The following is an 18,398-nucleotide window of genomic DNA, read 5'->3' as shown; positions in this document are numbered from 1 at the left end:
AGAAAATTATTGTAGACTTATGCTGAGCTGGGGTCGACCCCAGCTCTTTAGGGGTCGACCCCTGAAGAGCTGGGGTCGACCCCTAAAGAGCTGGAGTCGACCCCTGAAATCAGGCAAAAAACAGCTCTCTGGAAAGCCTGAGAGAGTCGACTCCAGGTGAGCAGGGGTCGACCCCAGGTCTGTGAACACAGTTAAGTTGTCTGTGAACACAGTTAACTTGTCTAGGAACACAGTTAAGTTGTCTGTGAACAAAGTTAAGTTGTCTAGGAACACAGTTGTTTAGGAACACAGTTAAGTTGTTTGGGAATACAGTTAACTTGTCTGGGAACACAGTTAAGTTATCTAGGAACACAATTAATTTGTCAAGGAACACAGTTAACTTATCTAGGAACACAGTTGTTTAGGAACACAGTTAAATTGTTTAGGAACACAGTTAACTTGTCTAGGAACACAGTTAACTTGTCTAGGAACACAGTTAAGTTGTCTGTGAACACAGTTAACTTATTTAGGAACACAGTTATCTAAGAATACAGTTAAGTTGTTTGGGAACACAGTTAACTTGTCTAGGAACACAGTTAATTTGTCTAGGAACACAGTTGTCTAGGAACACAGTTAAGTTGTTTGGGAACACAGTTAACTTGTCTGGGAACACAGTTAAGTTGTCTAGGAACACAGTTAACTTATCTGGGAACACAGTTAAGTTGTCTAGGAACACAGTTAACTTGTCTAGGAACACAGTTGTTTAGGAACACAGTTAAATTGTTTGGGAACACAGTTAACTTGTCTAGGAACACAGTTGTCTAGGAACACAGTTAAGTTGTCTGTGAACACAGTTAAGTTGTTTAGGAACACAGTTATCTAAGAATACAGTTAAGTTGTTTGGGAACACAGTTAACTTGTCTAGGAACACAGTTAATTTGTCTAGGAACACAGTTGTCTAGGAACACAGTTAAGTTGTCTGGGAACACAGTTAACTTGTCTAGGAACACAGTTAACTTGTCTGGGAACACAGTTAAGTTGTCTAGGAACACAGTTAACTTGTCTAGGAACACAGTTGTTTAGGAACACAGTTAAATTGTTTGGGAACACAGTTAACTTGTCTAGGAACACAGTTAAGTTGTCTGTGAACACAGTTAAGTTGTTTAGGAACACAGTTATCTAAGAATACAGTTAAGTTGTTTGGGAACACAGTTAACTTGTCTAGGAACACAGTTAATTTGTCTAGGAACACAGTTAAGTTGTCTGGGAACACAGTTAACTTGTCTGGGAACACAATTAAGTTGTCTAGGAACACAGTTAACTTGTCTGAGAACACAGTTAAGTTGTCTAGGAACACAGTTAACTTGTCTAGGAACACAGTTGTTTAGGAACACAGTTAAATTGTTTGGGAACACAGTTAACTTGTCTAGGAACACAGTTGTCTAGGAACACAGTTAAGTTGTCTGTGAACACAGTTAAGTTGTTTAGGAACACAGTTATCTAAGAATACAGTTAAGTTGTTTGGGAACACAGTTAACTTGTCTAGGAACACAGTTAATTTGTCTAGGAACACAGTTGTCTAGGAACACAGTTAAGTTGTTTGGGAACACAGTTAACTTGTCTGGGAACACAGTTAAGTTGTCTAGGAATACAGTTAACTTGTCTGGGAACACAGTTAAGTTGTCTAGGAACACAGTTAACTTGTCTAGGAACACAGTTGTTTAGGAACACAGTTAAATTGTTTGGGAACACAGTTAACTTGTCTAGGAACACAATTGTCTAGGAACACAGTTAAGTTGTCTGTGAACACAGTTAAGTTGTTTAGGAACACAGTTATCTAAGAATACAGTTAAGTTGTTTGGGAACACAGTTAACTTGTCTAGGAACACAGTTAATTTGTCTAGGAACACAGTTGTCTAGGAACACAGTTAAGTTGTTTGGGAACACAGTTAACTTGTCTGGGAACACAGTTAAGTTGTCTAGGAAAGCCTGAGAGTCGACTCCAGGTGAGCAGGGGTCGACTCGTGCTGTTAAGGGGTCGACTCCAGGTCTGTGAACACAGTTAAGTTGTCTGTGAACACAGTTAGCTTGTCTAGGAACACAGTTAATTTTATTTTTATTTTTATTTTATTTTCTTTTCTTCTTTTTCTTTCATTTTCTTTTTTTTCTTTTCTTTTTCTTTTTTTTTCTTCTCTTCTTCCCTTCTCCTTCTTTCTCCTCTCGCGAGGCCGGCAGCTACGGAAGGGGGTTGGACGGTGGCGGCCGCAGGATGGGGCCACCGGGGGGGCAGCGGCTCCTCTTCTTTGGCACCTTCCCACTGTGGGGGCGGAGGTAATTCCGGCGGCGCGGAAGGGGGCAGCGGGTGCGGGAGGGGGCGGGCTGTGGCCGGCGGCAGGCGCGGGAGGGTGGGCCGTGGCCGGCGGCAGGCGCGGGAGGGGGTGGGCCGTGGCCGGCGGCTGCCTTTTTCTTCTCCTTCTTCGGTGGGAATGGGAGAGGCGGGGGCATTTTTGTCCCATAAAGCAATGTTAAAATATATATGGACCGGTTGTTAAACAACCGGTCAACAGGGATTTAATGTTAAAGTTCGGTCAATAAATGGACCGCTGAGCAAGTTCCCCTTTTTTTTATTTATCTATTCTTTTTTATTTCTCTTTTGCATTAGCAGTATAGAAAACTGACTCATCCTATACACTTAGCTGTCAAATATGGTAAGCCCAACCCGATTGATACCCATGAAAGACTGGACTTTTGAGCCACATTTAGAAATGGAGGCGGTCCGGCAGCCCTATGGTGCACGGACTCAAGGTGGCTGCAACTTTGGGGTGTTTGATCAACTCAGCGGCCAAGTTCGATGGATAGAATTTGTTTCGCATGGCGATTGAAGTTGCACCCATCCTCCAATAATTTGAAGCTGGTTCGGTGGAGCTAACTCTCACTTCTTTGAATTGATTAGTGATGGGCCATGGTAGTTTCTAGAAATTAACCCATCAACTCTATTTCAGTGAGAAGTTTAAATGACAGTCAAGATGTAATATAGCCTGGTCAGGGCCAATGCACTTGACCAGCCCTTAATGGATTCTGGACCCATGCATGCGTCGCACGTGATGATTAACAGTAGGCTCCTAATAGAAATACAAGATCTATTTGTTTTTTTTTATTATCTTTATATCATTCTAGTTATAATTTTTTTGTACATTTTCAACTATAAATATATAGGATGACTCTTTCATAAAGTAGGTAGGAAAAGTTTTCTATAATATTTTTTTATGTATATTCATCTTTTCTATGCTAACTACTACCGTGGCATATGCCAAATGTTGTCAGAAGTGTAGACTGGCCATAAGAGTGTCATAGAATTGGGTCTTGTTGCACTCTACATTTCTGACATCCTCTCTCGTTGCCTTGCAGGCTTTTTTTTTTTTTCTTTTCCGGTGAAAACGGCAATGATGTCCTGTGAGCTCCAGACTCTAATCCAGGAGAATAATTGGGGTTGGCCTTGAACAAAATTGCAATGGAACTTTTTTCGTGCTAACATCAACAAACCAATATCTTGATATGCAAAAACAAAAGATCATCTATAATTATCAATTAATAATGAATTATAAAGTACATAGACTACATAGTAATACAGGGCATCACACTTGGCACTGTGGAATCAGAAAGTAAGCTACAAAGCACTGTGGTTGTTAGAGAAACATGCTTTAATGCTGTGTAAATCACTTACAAAATTGTATCAATATAGAACAAGGAAATCCCACACAAAAAACTTGCTCTACTGCCAACGTTTTGCAAGCCTGGCTGAAGATGCTGTCCCTTGGCTGGCCACGCTTTTTCTTAAACCTGGTATTGTAAGACAAGTTGCATGAAGATATACTAAAAGGAAGAAAATATAGATGCTAACAACATATAAAGAGAATTGTCCTACTGGCAAAGAAACAAAGTGGATTACTTCAGATCAGATCAAAATAACAGCCTTCAGGATCATCATAGACGAGTTGAAAACAGTGTTTTCTTGTCAAATGTATGTGCTGTTTTTTGCATAATACAAGCTCAAATGGACTTAACTGTGTTGCTAGTACTTGTGATAACAATTATACTATGAAGTGTTAAAGAACTAGTTAAAGGTGCTTCAATTCCAGTTGACTGACTTCCAAATCAATCTTATTTAACTGTACCTGAAAGTGGATCACCACATTTACATTGTTACATGCTAGGAATTTGTTGGAATTTTTTTTCCAACCCACTCAATGATTCATGTAGCTTAAAGAATCCGGTTTTATAAACATAAAGGTGTCCAGTTGCGCATGCGTAGATTTGAAAATGAAGAAACAGAGAATTTAATCACAAACCCCAGAAAGTTAGACTTGAGAATCAACTATTTCATTAACTAATTTTAGACTTACTTGGTGACTTCGGAGTCTCTTTTAGTTTTTGTCGTGTTGATGTTGTTTGCCCAATTTTTTGTGGAGGTGGTTTTGGTATTCGTGTTGGAACTTTTGGCCTGCATTTATGAAGAAGGAATAAAATTGACCATTTAGAAATATCTTTCAGGAACAGTTCTACAATAAAAGGAATAAATACTGTTAGTGGCAGTAATAGTTGAGAGCTTCGGTCTAAGTGCCATGGTAGATAGACTGTATGAAAACGTATTTCTGCATATGTCTATACTGTAAAGGAAACTAGTGCCTTTTGCTTGATTCTAGTTATTTGGTGAAGTCACAGAAACCAAAACATCTGAAAATGTATATATTTGGGATTTTAGTTGAAAATTCTCCTCCAAGTTCTCAAGCCTGCCAATAACACACACCCCTTTAAAAATAGAAAATGCCTATTTTATCTACAGAAAAGTGTCATCACCCAATAACTTGTGGTAGCATTAAAAGTTTATGAGGCTATTATACATAAGTGAAAAATATATAAATAATTCATGCAATGTAGAGCTTGCAAGAAAGCATAGTGATAAAGAGATGGTTCCCAGTTTTCCAGATTCAAAATTATGAAATTATCCTATAAACTTCACGAACTGGACCATCGGAAAAGGGAATGATAAGATTAAACGTCAATTGTTGTAAATGTCATCAAATTCTATTAAGAGGGAACACTTATCCCATTGCAACTGGACAGACTATATCCATATTAGGAAATGAATTCACCCATCCTAAGAATATGGATATACTCACGTTGTTTTCTCTTTTGTGATCTCTGTTGGTTTGCATTGCTCAGGAAAGAGAGTAAGCTCAATGACACTGCTTGAACCATCAGTTTCTGTTCCCATGGAAAGACCACTATCTGATATGTCACTTAATCGTTCCTCTGAATCGGCATCTCCAAAGCCCAAAAGCTCAAGATCTGCAGAACTCTGACCTGGGTCATCTTCAGTGAGCTTAGGTTGGCCTGAGATCTCCTTTTGGTGCTTCAAATCATCTGTGGACTGATGTGAACCAGATTCAGATTGCTTATCACTGTGGTCTGAATAATTTTCAGGATCTGAAGCTGCTTTATTATTAGAAATCACTACTTTTCCACCTGACAGCCTCCAGCCCTGTTGCACAGTCCCACTTCGTGATGAAATGCCAGGAGCAGAAGATGAATGTTTTAATGCGTTACCACCTTGTCTTTCGCTATTTACACTAGGAGACTGATTCGTTGTATCTCTGAGCCATTGTAACTGCTCAATTTCTTCATCTTTCCTTGCTATAGTATCTTTAAGAGATGCCACCTACAATGACAAATATAAGAAACAACATGGCACCTTGTGAAATTTAATATATTAAAGCATAAAAGTTGTTCTGGTATATGCATAAAAGTTGTTCTGGTAATAGTGGGCATAGTTGTGCATGTCAATTACAAATATAGGAGCATCAGCAGATGAGGTGACACAGAGAATATAATATGACAAAGGAAATGCTCAGCTCTTAAATTTTAACTACATACTCTTCGCATTGGAACTGGAATTCTCAATCCAATGGACTGCTAGTTCATTTACTATCATCAACCATGAAAGAGACAGATTGACTCTGCAATATACGCATGCACAGACATGTATGAGTAAATTCTAAAGGCCATCCGTAAAACGATATTTATTTAGTAAATCTTCCCTGAGAAAGCCATCGAATTGAACTTTCACACTGGCGGAGGTTAAGTAATTTCAGATGGGTCCATGTAGACTTGAAGCTCATGCTTAATACTTGTATTTCTTTTCAGTGAACTAGAAAGAAAAGGCTAGCTGTAAAATATCCTCCGAGGCTCTGACAATAGACAGAATTACCATGTGTCCTATTCAAGGTTAAGAAACCTCCTTCAAGGAGGAGGTTATTGTGTTTCTTTAACATACAGTTCTGCTCCTAGTATCCACCAGGTCATTTGGTAATTATTTTACTTCATCAAAATTGAATGAGCTATGAAATAAGAAAGATAATCGTAATTGACATTTAAAAAAAAAACCTGTTCCATCAAATCTTTGACATCCTTGCCATCTTTTTGGCTCCGAGCAGCTCCCAACTCCACTCCAGACACTCTTTCAGCAAACTTCAAGGTACTTAAAGTCTCTGAATAAGATCCAGCATCAGGATTTATCTGTACAAACATTAGTGTCTTTGCATGTCCACCTACATAGTAAAGAAAGAAGTCTAGTTCAACCTTACGCCAAAGATGAACCGGCAGAAACAATGTAAAGTTGTAACCCCATTAATGAAAGGAGAAAACAAAAGGGATAAGATATTATACCTAAAGAACTCTGCAGGACTTGAGTAAGCTTGCTGTTTCTATATGGTACATGAGGACTTTTCTGTGATAGAGCAAATATGACATCTCCAAGAGCAGACAAAGATTTGTTGATATGTTGTGCTTCCTTGAGCCTGTCTCCAGTAACTTCAGAACGATCAACTCTCTCACTTCCAGCAAGATCTACCAGATGAAGAGAACCACGCAAAGTAGCTCCAGTTTTTAAATCCACTCCTCGAACATGAACTGTCACAATACTGTAACAGAAAACATATAAGCAGCATTGAGAAATCATCTGAAAATTCATATTCATGTAACTGATCATAAAGGAAAACCTGTGTGAGCGACTACTTCTTTCATTGAGAGCAGTAGCACTCATAGCCCTGTTTTTCAGTCCTGTTTGCATTAAATCCATCACATCAGAGGTTGATTGAACAAGATGCATACTTGCATCGGGCACTGCAAGTCCATTGGGTTGAGAAGTGTTTGCAATCCCAAGTGTTCGCAAGTTAAAGAAAACACAATGTTGTCAAGAAAACTCATGTTTTCATTGTTGGCCTATGCAAGATTAAAGACCAGGCCAAAAAATACCAAGAAGATTTTATTTAGGAACCAGCAGACTCACAACACTTGATAAGTCTCATGATCTTCATAATGTAACAGAGAGGTCCTTAGAGAGGAAGCTATATTAAAAGATAAGTATGAAAGGATATTTCTTTTGGGAACCATCATTGCTGAGGAGATCACGGACTTGCTCATTATATATTTCAATCATCTGAACAACAACTTCATACATGAAAGTGTCTCTCCTAGTTCGAGAAATATGAAAAAGGTCATTCAGAATTCGATAGTTTACACCCCGCTCCTCCTCAGTTGGTGAGTGAGGCCCAGTCTGAAAGAAATTTTCATTATTATAATAAAATTAGCAAATTGCATCATAAACAACAGATAAAAGAATAATTCCGGTTGACAATAACAATTTATGGGGAAATATCAACATTATGCCACTACATATTAAGATGCATACATTGTAGCCACCATGGGGAAAACAAAATGGCATACCATCGTGTAGGTTTTCCCTGATCCAGTCTGACCATATGCAAAGATGCATACATTGTAGCCATCAAGAACTGACCGTATTAAAGGCTGCGTATCTAAGAAGACTTCCTCTATTAATATATATATATAAAAAAAAGTTAGATACAGACAATCAGAAGGAAATCAAGCCTCAAACTGCTAATCATAACCTGCTGTCCTAGTGAAGCAACAAATTTCATGACAATATATAGAGAACACATAGGTTGATCGATAAAACAAAATGAAAATAAGTATTTAGCACAAAATTTCACAGTTCATAAATGGAACCTTGAGAAGCAGCTGGACCATAAACCTTGTTAAATTTGAACATCTTTTGTCCATCTTTTCCCTGTTTGGAGGGGTTAACAAGAACAAGCTCACCATCCTCCCCAATATAATCTATGGTACTTGACTTTCGGTTTTCTCCAGGAAGAAATGGCCTTATCCGACAATAAACTCTGATGTTGCCTAACCAAGGAGCATAATCAAACTAAGTCAAAAAAGTATTTATGATAATTATAAAACCAGAACTTTACATGATAGGCTGATATTATAATGCTAGCTTTACCTTTTAATTCCTGAACCTCATTGTACAATTTCTTGTTTTCTGTAAGAACTGTATGATAATTTTTGACAGCGTCTGTTAATTGTTTCAGCTTCTGAGCTGCAAAAAACACAATTATTTGATATATGTATCACAAAAGTCGTGAAAGTATCAAAACATGAAAATGAATTAATGAATTAATCAGCAAAAACTTCCCTACCAAAGGTAGTAAATTCTTCAGACCATCTCTTTTGAGTATTTATGACTTCATTCTTGATGGAAGCAGAAGACATCCTCAACTCCTGTGACAAGTATGGATGCTTAGTCTTTTTGAGCACCATACCAAGAAAAACTGCTTGCATGATTAAGCTTGTAATACCTGCACTGACTGCAGTTGTAAATCTATGAAATTGTGGACAACATATGCCTTCTGGTTCCAGTTTTGAGATTTTGATTCTGAAAATGTCTCGAGTTCTTTTGTCCTCTTCCTTGACTCTGCTAAAAGGAATTTAACCTCCTTTACTCTCCGCTCTAATTCCTCTTTAGTTTGCTTAGCCTTAGTTTCCAGTTGCTGACAGTGTTGTTCATATGAGTTTTTTGTTGTTTCTAAGTCCTCTTTAAGTTTTGAAACTATATTATCACTATCCTCCTTCTCCTTCATCAACCTAACCACATCTTCCTCACTGACTTTCTTTCTTTCTTCAATTTTGTTTTTCTCCATCTGCAATTGGAAGTTCGCTCATAATAAAAATGGAAATAAGAGAAATGTAAATCAAAATATTAAAGATACATTATAGAGCTAAAGGTCAAATAACAGCTTTAACACGAGAAGTGAACTGGAGCTACTTGACTAGAGCTACTTGACTTATGTCCTCTATTTATCCTCTATCATAACAACCAATTTCTATTATCCCCTATCAGTTGTACTCTTGAATATTGATTTCTAGTTTATCCTCCTTCTTACAATAATCAGCTTTTGCTCATGCATATTCCTTGTGACACCAGACGTCCAATGTGTATGATAAATAATATTCAACAATTGAACAACTGAGTTTTGTGCTTATTATAGAGCATAAAAGTTTACAGGGTAACATAAACTAACCAACAAGTATCAAATTGTTAATATAAGGTGTCCAAGAAAGTGGCCCAAGTAAATAGGAATAATTGGAGTTCACAGCAAAGCCTAACCTGAGAGAACTTATACGATTCTTGAGCATGACTGGTTGACCACTCATGTACCAGAAGTCGGGACATTAGGACATGGATTTCCATAATATAGTTCGACATAGATATTGTCCAGTCTGCTTTCAATGGGAACCTATGACTAATAGCTCCTTGTGCTTGAAGCAACATTACACAGAAAAGATGTTGGAAACATGAAATTCCCTTCGATTGGAAGGTGGATTATAACAATGGATATTATACTGAACCAAAGCTATAACATCATTAGCTATATAAGCTGTAGTTTTTGGATACATAGTGTTTAGAATTGTGTGAGACACAAGATTTCACTCTGAGTTCATTTCATGTTAAACCACCTGACAAGTTTAATTACACAACTGGTTCATAAAAATCCAACTTTACAAGGGCTATATTTTATGCTCAATAAGTAAAAAATTTAATCCTCCAGTTGATGGATCATAGAAATACCAATTTGCCTTTTCAAATATGCTAGTAATACTGACAGCCAGCTTTATGTCCTAGCACATCATATTGTGAGATCAATGATAAAACTGAAGGAACTCTTGCTCGACCATAATTTTAACATCTAGATATGCAACATGATCAATAACGAGAACTTGTTCTATCTTTGCATAAATTAGCACCTGACATGCTTATCTGGAAGAAATTTACTGGGGATCATGAATCCTTGAAATTTTTGGTGGATATAACATTTGTGTTGTTCACCCAATTAGAAAAGAATCATTCGATATTTTAAGCCTTTTGATCTGCGAAGAAGAAAAAGTAATGGTCCAGCCAGCAGAGAGAAACACTTATATTATAACTTGGCATGCCAGATTCATGACATAAGAATGACTAGAATATGACTGGAATTAGCAGTCCTTGCAGGACACGGAAATAACAGCAGGAGGTAAGCATTTTTGTTGTTTTTTACATTGGACACTTATTTGAATTCTTGGAGAGCGCTATGTGATCTAACCTCTGATGAAACCATATATTCTAATATGGCCTATGGGAGCCATTTCAAGATGCCTAATTCAAGCCTTTGTAAGTAGCTTTAACCCTTTTATAACAAAATTACTGCATGCTGCAGCAAGTCATTTGAGACTGTTCATTGATTTTTTGTTCTTTTGTGCATATCCTTTTGTTTTTGGGTAGCCATTGGGTCAAGCACAACCTTGATAGAAGTTCACTAGAAATTCCTACAGTTTTCCAGATGAGGCTTAAGTTAAACATGCCTGTGATTTGCTTAAGACATCAACAGGAGCAGTGACATCTATTTTGAAGCATTAACTTTGATAACTCTGCAGAGTGCATACATTCTAACTCAAAATCAATTTGGAAAGATATTCCACCAATGATATCAACTCAGTTCAAACAAAGGCACCCAGGAGGTCATTAGGTCGGATCATGGAAATAAAAGTATTGCTGCATCAGTTAAAGAACTCAGCTTGTAGATGCCTAATGACTGTTGGAGAAGTGGTTCTCCAAGATTATGATCAGAAACATGGAAATTAAAGACTTAAAGTATCGCTGCATCAGTTAAAGTTCTAAGCCTGTAGATACCCAGTGACTGTTGGAGAAGTGGTTCTCCAAGATTATGACCAGAAACAAACACATAATATATGCATGTACGGCTCTATGTGAGTATGTACCAGGTACAAGAGAATATAGAGAATGTTTGTTACAATCTTGTATAGAAATGTTCTGATGTTATCGATTTTTCTCATAAAGATATTGTGTAGTTATAGGCAAATGATCCTTGTGGGATAGGGTAATTCTGAAATTTTGACTTGTACAACTTGCAGCTCATCTTGTTTGCTGATCATAATTCATGTCATTCATGTGAAACGACAAAGTTAAAAGGAAATGAAAGAGGAGTTCACATTCAAAAAGATGGCTTGCCCTCCTTGGGAAAATAATGAAAGACACTAGAAAGAAAAATAATAATAAGGAGGAATCATAAGAATAGTCTTATAAAATAGAATAGCGGACTTATAGAGAAGAAATAGACCTCTATCTGCTGTAGCTGGTTCATTGATATCTGAAAGAAAGAGCGAAAAATTTATTTATGCCACGTCAGAAAAAACTCATTTTTTGTTATAAATAATTCTGCAAAATATGATCCCTGCCCCTTCATAAAATACCTGGGTTTCTTCATTTGTCCCAGTTGCTAGTGTCTCAAGCAATTTGATTCTTGATTGATACTTCTCTTCACGTGCTTTGATAAGATTGTTTTGCTGTAAGAAGGTAAGACAATCATAATAGAATGTCTTAAGACTAAAAGCAAATGCAAAAGCATTCTATCTTACATTTCGAATATGCTCTGCCTGAGTTGAAATACGTCGTTCAATCTCTTGCACCACTTTTCTCAACAAGCATGCTACACGCTAGAGGGAAACAATCATGATATAAAAAATTAAGGGGAGAAAAAGGAAGGGCTGCATCTTACTTTTCTCTACAGCTTATCAAGAGCTTAAACAGGTAAAGGGCAATCAAAGACTAGATACGTAATGATATATATTTTTAGCACAAACCAACTATAATCAAAGTAGCATACCTGAGGTATTTCCCCATTCTTTCTCTCAATGCTTTCATCAAGAATCCCATTCACAACACTCAAAAGTGACTGGGTAGGGGCATTCTGCTAGAAAAGGATCTTGTGATGTTAAGAAATCATCCGCATGAAAGTGCTGAAACAGAAAAAAGTAAATTTCATGTTTCAATATACAAGTGGGCTTACATCTAAACTGTTTGATTTCATCATTTCTGAAATCTTAGCAGGAGGAAGATCAGAATAACGCCCCTGTTTTAACTGGAAAACTTCATGAAACTTGTGTCCAGCATGATGAGACAGAGCAGATGCTGGCTCTACAAAATAATTAAAAAAATGTTTTGCTAGACATGATAACTGCTGATGATAAGTCAATGAATAGAAAAAAAACATGAAGTTTTTTTTTTCTAGAACACTGTTGTACTTGTACCACTGACATATATGGGCACCATGTACAGAAGATAAAGGCAACCATATGTAGAAGTGTTGCATAACTATTGCTTTTTTTTTTTGAAATAACTAATCAGTTGTGCCAAGATATTAGATATGCTTCTTTCACGTCATTTAACAAATCCATGTGCCCCATCTCTATTGTGCCTATAACTATAAACATGTTCCAGAACAAGATGAGATGAACACTGTATTATGAAAAATTAAGTGCCATACAAGAGGTGAGAACAAGGAGAAGGAAAATACACAATACCAATATTGACATACTGCAAAAAAAATTTATAGCTTGTTTGTGGAGCCAACTATCCTAGGTCAAAGTACATGATAAGCCTAGATCACCAGTATCATCACAATCAGTACATGTTTTATAAAACAAGCTAGCAGATGTGGGGAGCATGAGCTAGAGCTACTATACTTTTTCATGATTTTTTTTTGTTTGGAGTGGGGAGGGGGGAAGGGGGCCTAGGTAAGCTATCAAAGAAAGAACTTCTGTCATGAGGTTATCTTACAAAAATCCTATTGGGATGAATTTGCATCTAAAATCTACAACTTCTTCCATCCATGCCACCTGGACAGACATTCTGAAGCACCCTGAAAAGAATGTAAAGATTATACTTAACGTTATGCTATTAGTGGTAGATGCCTCTCCATGGGTATTTACTAGAAGAGTAAGCATTCCATATCAATAAGCAGTTTCAGCAAAATAACAAACGAAATCTAGTTGCAGTGGGTGCATCTAGAGTTGCTGAAAGGAATTATAAGGCTAAAATTCTGTATTTCATACATAGATGGAGAATCTTTCTTCTTGAGGGATTTGGAGAATGTGTCAAGCAGAAGATGAAGATGGGGGGATGAAAGATTTCTTTCAAGCCATTCTCAGATGACTAATCTATTTGATTTGGTCCTTTGCAACAACAGAATCTTATGCTGCAACAACGAGAAACTTGGGATAAGGAATAAGGTGTAGCCCATTAAATTAATGGTACATGACTGAGGGGCTGAAGTATGTTACAAGGCGAACACTAGTGTAAATTTTTGAAAACTCCTCCAAGTAACCCCCTTTGGCATTGTTACAACTTCAAAAATCATGCTGCTAACATATAGACGCCATCATAATCTTTCCTTTGTTTTGTTATGTTGCAACAATTTCATATTTATCATTATGATCAAGATTTGGTTGTACCAATACCAAGCACTGTTCCAATAGCTTATTGGTATGGTAGGGACCAGTACAATACACCCTTATATCAATACATGGTATGCTGCTAGTGGTGAGACAGCAACTATATGGTGTGCTAATAGTCTAATACAGTACCATATCAAGGCTCAGTAAGATACAGATACCTTTTCAATATGGTAAAGCCGGGTGCCAAGCATTGGGTCGGTAAAGGAAACCTTGATTATGATGTTAACAGGCAAAAAAGCATGCATAAAATATCCAAGTTTTTTCAATGGCTTGACTCGATAACTCGATCAAAATGATATAATGAAGCTTATATAGCTTTTTACACAGTGCTTTCACATCCCTAACCACTATGACCGACCATCATCCTATCATCATATCAAGCATCACTCTTATGTCATCTAACATCATCCAAGCACAGCACTGCCATTCCTTTCACCAGCTCTCTCACCTTCATCATATCATCTTTTTTCTTTTTTTTATATTTTTTTTCTTTTCTATGACTTTTACTTCATCATCCTTTTCCTTCTTTTTCTTCATTCTATTTAAAGCAGAAAAGCACAACCACTAGCATTTATCTTGTCTTTCTCACGCCTAAAAAAACAAATTGTTTATTCAACTTGTTACATACTTTTGCTTCTTTACTCGAAGTTATTGTAGCATCTTATAGTGTCAGAGATGCCCCTTCCCTTTTCTTTGGTGTGGATCACTAAACATCATCCTAGTTTTTCTTTATCAACAATATCTTCAAGTAAAATTCACAACATTACACATAACAACTTGTTTTGTTCTAACTATAGTAGGACAAGTCTAACAATCTCATATCCCATTATCTCATTCCTTAAACTTCATTAACAAAATAAATGCTTGTGATTGGAATAGGCCCTTGATAGTGCAATTGCAGCCAGCACTGATTAATAAAGAAAGAAGGGTAGTTTATGCTAAATTGAAGTTGTTGAGGTGGCTCGCACCCTCACCATCTAGCCAACCATCACATTAGTTGGCCTCTTGATAAATGTGAAAGGCTTGGAAGGAAAGCAGACCAGAATCTCAAATTCAAATCTCCAGCAGCAAGGGCATTGGTGAAAAATTTGTATCATTGCCAACACCATTCTTACACTAAGACTTGCGAGACATGCATCATAAATCAATATGTTCAACGGCATAGAATGAGTAAATTGTATAGATGATCATGGTGATGACAAATAATACTGCATGGACTTGTGGTCAAAGGATAAAGGACAACATCTAATGTGTATGCTATCTGAAGCATAGGAGTCATAGGAAATGGAGATGAAGCAGTTAAAAGATTCACAACCATTTGGCATTTTATGGTTATGATAGTAAGACCAATGCGTTAAGGTTACACCAATAAGGAATGGCCCTTGAATATGTGAGGGGGAGTTGGAAAAGAGGATGGAACAGCCTCACAAAGATAAGAATGGAAATCATAAAAGATTAATAAAATCTCACTAGTGAAGGGATCTAAACCTTTAAGAAATTGTATAGTGAAGAAAAGTTCATAAAGATACACTAATCTGTGGGATACAATTATATGGTTATGGCAATCATGTCTATGATGTGCATGGTGAGGTTTTGGGAGACACCATGCCTTCTCTTATTAATTGTGATTTCATGCAGAACCTATCAGGTTTTTTGGTTTGGCATTTTGTCCAGAGGTATACATGTTGGTTGATTGCTTGCTAGACCCCTTTCTCAGCAAGGTGAGAAACTTTGAGGTCTTGAGTCACAACACAATGTTGTGAAGTTCAGAAGATGAAAAGAAACATAAAAGTGAAGAAAATCGAGTTAGTGAGAATATGGTTATTTATTGTTGCTAGCATGATAATTTCTCATTTGGGTTGGCTATCATCTTGGTTACTCCAAGGTATCCGATCTCGAACCGTTGATCTACCACTTATCAAGCATGTCTCTCTCTATTGTTCTTTATTTGTATATTAGTTTAACTAGTAACATGCATTTAACAGAAGAAGAAAAAAATCACAAGCCACTTCATATTGTGTAATCTTATCAAGAGTGTTCACAACCTTGGGCCACAATTACTCAAAGAGTGTTCAAAAAAGTGGCCATACCTGACATAACAGGACTTCTTAGAACTCTCTGAAGTTTTGCTTCCGTGAGGCTCGGTCTCCTTTCCTCTCCTAAAATTCGAGACGGTTGCCCACTTAGAGTGTTATCTCCTCGTAAAACATCCATAACCTCCAACTTCTTCTTTGCTTCAGTTACCCACTTGGCTGGCAAATTTGTATCTCTATCTTCACCAAGATTAGAGTTAAAACGATCCCTAAGGGACAAAAGGCACACTACTACTGCAGAGATATGTCCCTGAACCCAGAATAAGAAAATAAACAGATAAAATTTTAGTTTAAAAAGACAAGATAGTGTTTCTAATCCATTCAGTTTCAACTGCAGTAAGAAGAAACAGGAGGCTGTAAGTTGGGACATTCCATACTCATCCATCAAGCTGAGGCTATTGCATATTCTTGTACGTAATTTCAAAACATAAAAGATTTCTTGCCTTCTTTCTGTGGTTAACAAGTGAAAATACCTGCTCTAGGTCTGATACTTTGAAACTGGGCAACCCCATATCCTCTACAAGTGAAATAAACTTCTTTATATTTTCCAAGCATCTCCCCGATGGAGAAGAACCACCACTTTTAACCTGCAGCATAAAATCACATGTTATATCTGATTCAGGTGCCGGAAAGTCTTTGAGTAGCCAATGATTCTACTTCCTCTGCGCTGCCGGGACTGATCAGTCTCCTTAGAATAGCACAAAACGCAGCACCATCAAACAGCGCTGCCCTCAATTCCTCCTCTGATGCATCCGGAGCCATGCTGAAGTCTGGGAACAGGTCGTTGAGCCACTCTATTACTTCTGATCGCTTTTTAGCTGAGTAAACCGCAAAGAAAGATGTTCTTCATGTTATCACAAACCCCCATGATTATGCAAGGAAACTGAAGGAAGGAAAAAACAAGGAATGAAGTCAGAATTCCTCACCCATATCGGCATCAAGGTTCGCATTATCTTCACCAGGAGGCATGTTGATTCAGACCACCGATTTCACCACGAGGCAAACCTACGGATAATGGTGTCAAGAAGATGAGCGATCTTCCTAAAGAACCAAGAAATCTCAAAAAAATGCCAGGTGCGATCATTTTTGCACCAAACCTGTTCCCAGACTTCAAGATGATGAGCGATCTTCCTAAAGAACCAAGAAATCTCAAAAAAATGCGAGGTGCGATCATTCTTGCGCCAATGTTAACAATTCCGCTGGCGATTTCGCACCAAAAATTCTTGAAATTTTTGATCCTTCGAACTGCCAAAAGAAGGCTCTCTAGAAAGAACTAGGAAGTGGAACAGATAGGATCTTTGATTAGCTCAAATATCCAAAGAAGGATCAAGAACAATGCTGGCGATATAAAACCAAGAAAAAGAAAAGATCATCCTCTTCGACAGCCAAGATTGGAGACCGAAAATAGGAGATTGAGAGGGAGGAGAGGAGAATGGAATGCGGGGAGCCCGAGACAAGTGGAGACTGTTGGGCTTCTTGGAGCCGCGAAACCTCCGACCTTTATTTTTGGTTTGTTCGTTCTTTCCTTTCCTTCGTGTTTTATTTTTCTTGTTTACTCTTCCAACGAACGAACGACTCGGTGCTATTTATAGTCTATGGAGAGCTTTCGGCTCCTGAAAGGCTGTGAAGACCACAGAAAAAGAGGAGGGAGGGGCGATCCGAGGAAACTGGGAATCGACCCAACTGACGGCGTTAACTCTGCAACAGCCTGACTAATTGCAAATTTTGGCACAATAGAGCGTGTCAAAAATAAATTGAAGAAAGTGTGACGTTAGGCTGACGGCGTCTTCCATGGAACAATTTCGTAAATTCGTTGCCGCCTCAGAGCATTTGACCACGTGCACGCGGAAGCCATGTCACCTTCTCAACGGGACCGTTTGCTTTCAGTTAAGAAAACAGTTTTACGGTCCGTCGACTCGGCATGGTAGTCAGAAAACATCAAACAATTGTCAATTTTTTCAATCTAGAAAGCAATCCAGCAAGTTACGTGCCAATCGTACACTACAAAGTCCACCAAAAGGTCCATCCCCAATTGACATTTTGAAAGGCCATCAATACTGACAACTATCTTTTTGAAAAAAAAAATTATTAACATGAAGTATGGAAGGTAACAACCTCCCAGACAAAGCCATCCCAATGCAAAACACAAATTTCATACTGGTATAATATAAATATAAACAACATCTTGCTACTGCCCTGATCAACAAAGCTAACTGATAGCCACAATGACAATATACATATACAATACAAACTTGCTTTCCCTATAACTTTAAGCAAGTGGAAAGCCACAAATCGATGGAAAAATGCAAGAATTTTCTAGTTCAATTAAGATCTCACATGTTCACCAAAAAAACAAAACGGAAAAAAAAAGATCTCACAAGTAAGAAGCATGAAGATCACAGCCATGAATGGAGATCAACAGATGACCTAATCGCAATGAAATTTACAAATAAATCTTTAACAGAACAACAACATTAACCATTAAACAGAGCTTATTAATGGCAAGCATTGGATGCGGCACCGCAGACATCCTTATAAAATTGTCAAGACTTGCCTCAATTCAGCCAGTAATTGAATAAATAGCCAAAATAAACCTTGTGCACTACCAAT

General features: G+C 37.6%; 1 protein-coding gene across 1 annotated transcript; it reads right to left on the bottom strand.

Annotated features, from left to right (window-relative positions):
• Positions 1–3,535: 3,535 nt before the first annotated feature.
• LOC103710952 (kinesin-like protein KIN-14C) lies at positions 3,536–18,277 on the bottom strand. The gene is made up of 21 exons (XM_089930955.1): positions 16,715–18,277; positions 16,446–16,606; positions 16,262–16,375; positions 15,786–16,038; positions 12,249–12,376; positions 12,066–12,149; positions 11,818–11,895; positions 11,653–11,745; positions 11,520–11,549; positions 8,703–9,044; positions 8,544–8,625; positions 8,348–8,443; positions 8,068–8,247; positions 7,765–7,871; positions 7,416–7,594; positions 7,038–7,202; positions 6,706–6,959; positions 6,424–6,587; positions 5,160–5,698; positions 4,383–4,480; positions 3,536–3,819 (listed from the first exon to the last, which is right to left on the bottom strand). The coding sequence occupies exons 1-21, from the start codon at positions 16,755–16,757 to the stop codon at positions 3,752–3,754; spliced, it is 3,258 nt and encodes a 1,085-aa protein (XP_089787081.1). The 5' UTR covers positions 16,758–18,277; the 3' UTR covers positions 3,536–3,751.
• Positions 18,278–18,398: the final 121 nt, after the last annotated feature.

Source organism: Phoenix dactylifera, chromosome 5 (genome assembly GCF_051530095.1).
Source record: "Phoenix dactylifera cultivar Ajwa chromosome 5, Ajwa_hap1_PhDact_Kaust_v1.1, whole genome shotgun sequence".
NCBI lineage: Eukaryota > Viridiplantae > Streptophyta > Magnoliopsida > Arecales > Arecaceae > Phoenix > Phoenix dactylifera.
Note: the sequence above shows the minus strand (reverse complement) of the source record. Positions and strands in the feature narration are given on the sequence as shown.

Excerpts from the sequence above, each read along its gene's own strand:
- LOC103710952 (XM_089930955.1), bottom strand. The coding sequence starts at position 16,757 with ATGCCTCCTGGTGAAGATAATGCGAACCTTGATGCCGATATGG. Across the intron at positions 11,550-11,652 it reads GGACAAATGAAGAAACCCAG|ATATCAATGAACCAGCTACA; the intron begins GTATTTTATGAA and ends TCTTTCTTTCAG. Across the intron at positions 4,481-5,159 it reads ATCACAAAAGAGAAAACAAC|GCCAAAAGTTCCAACACGAA; the intron begins GTGAGTATATCC and ends TCATAAATGCAG.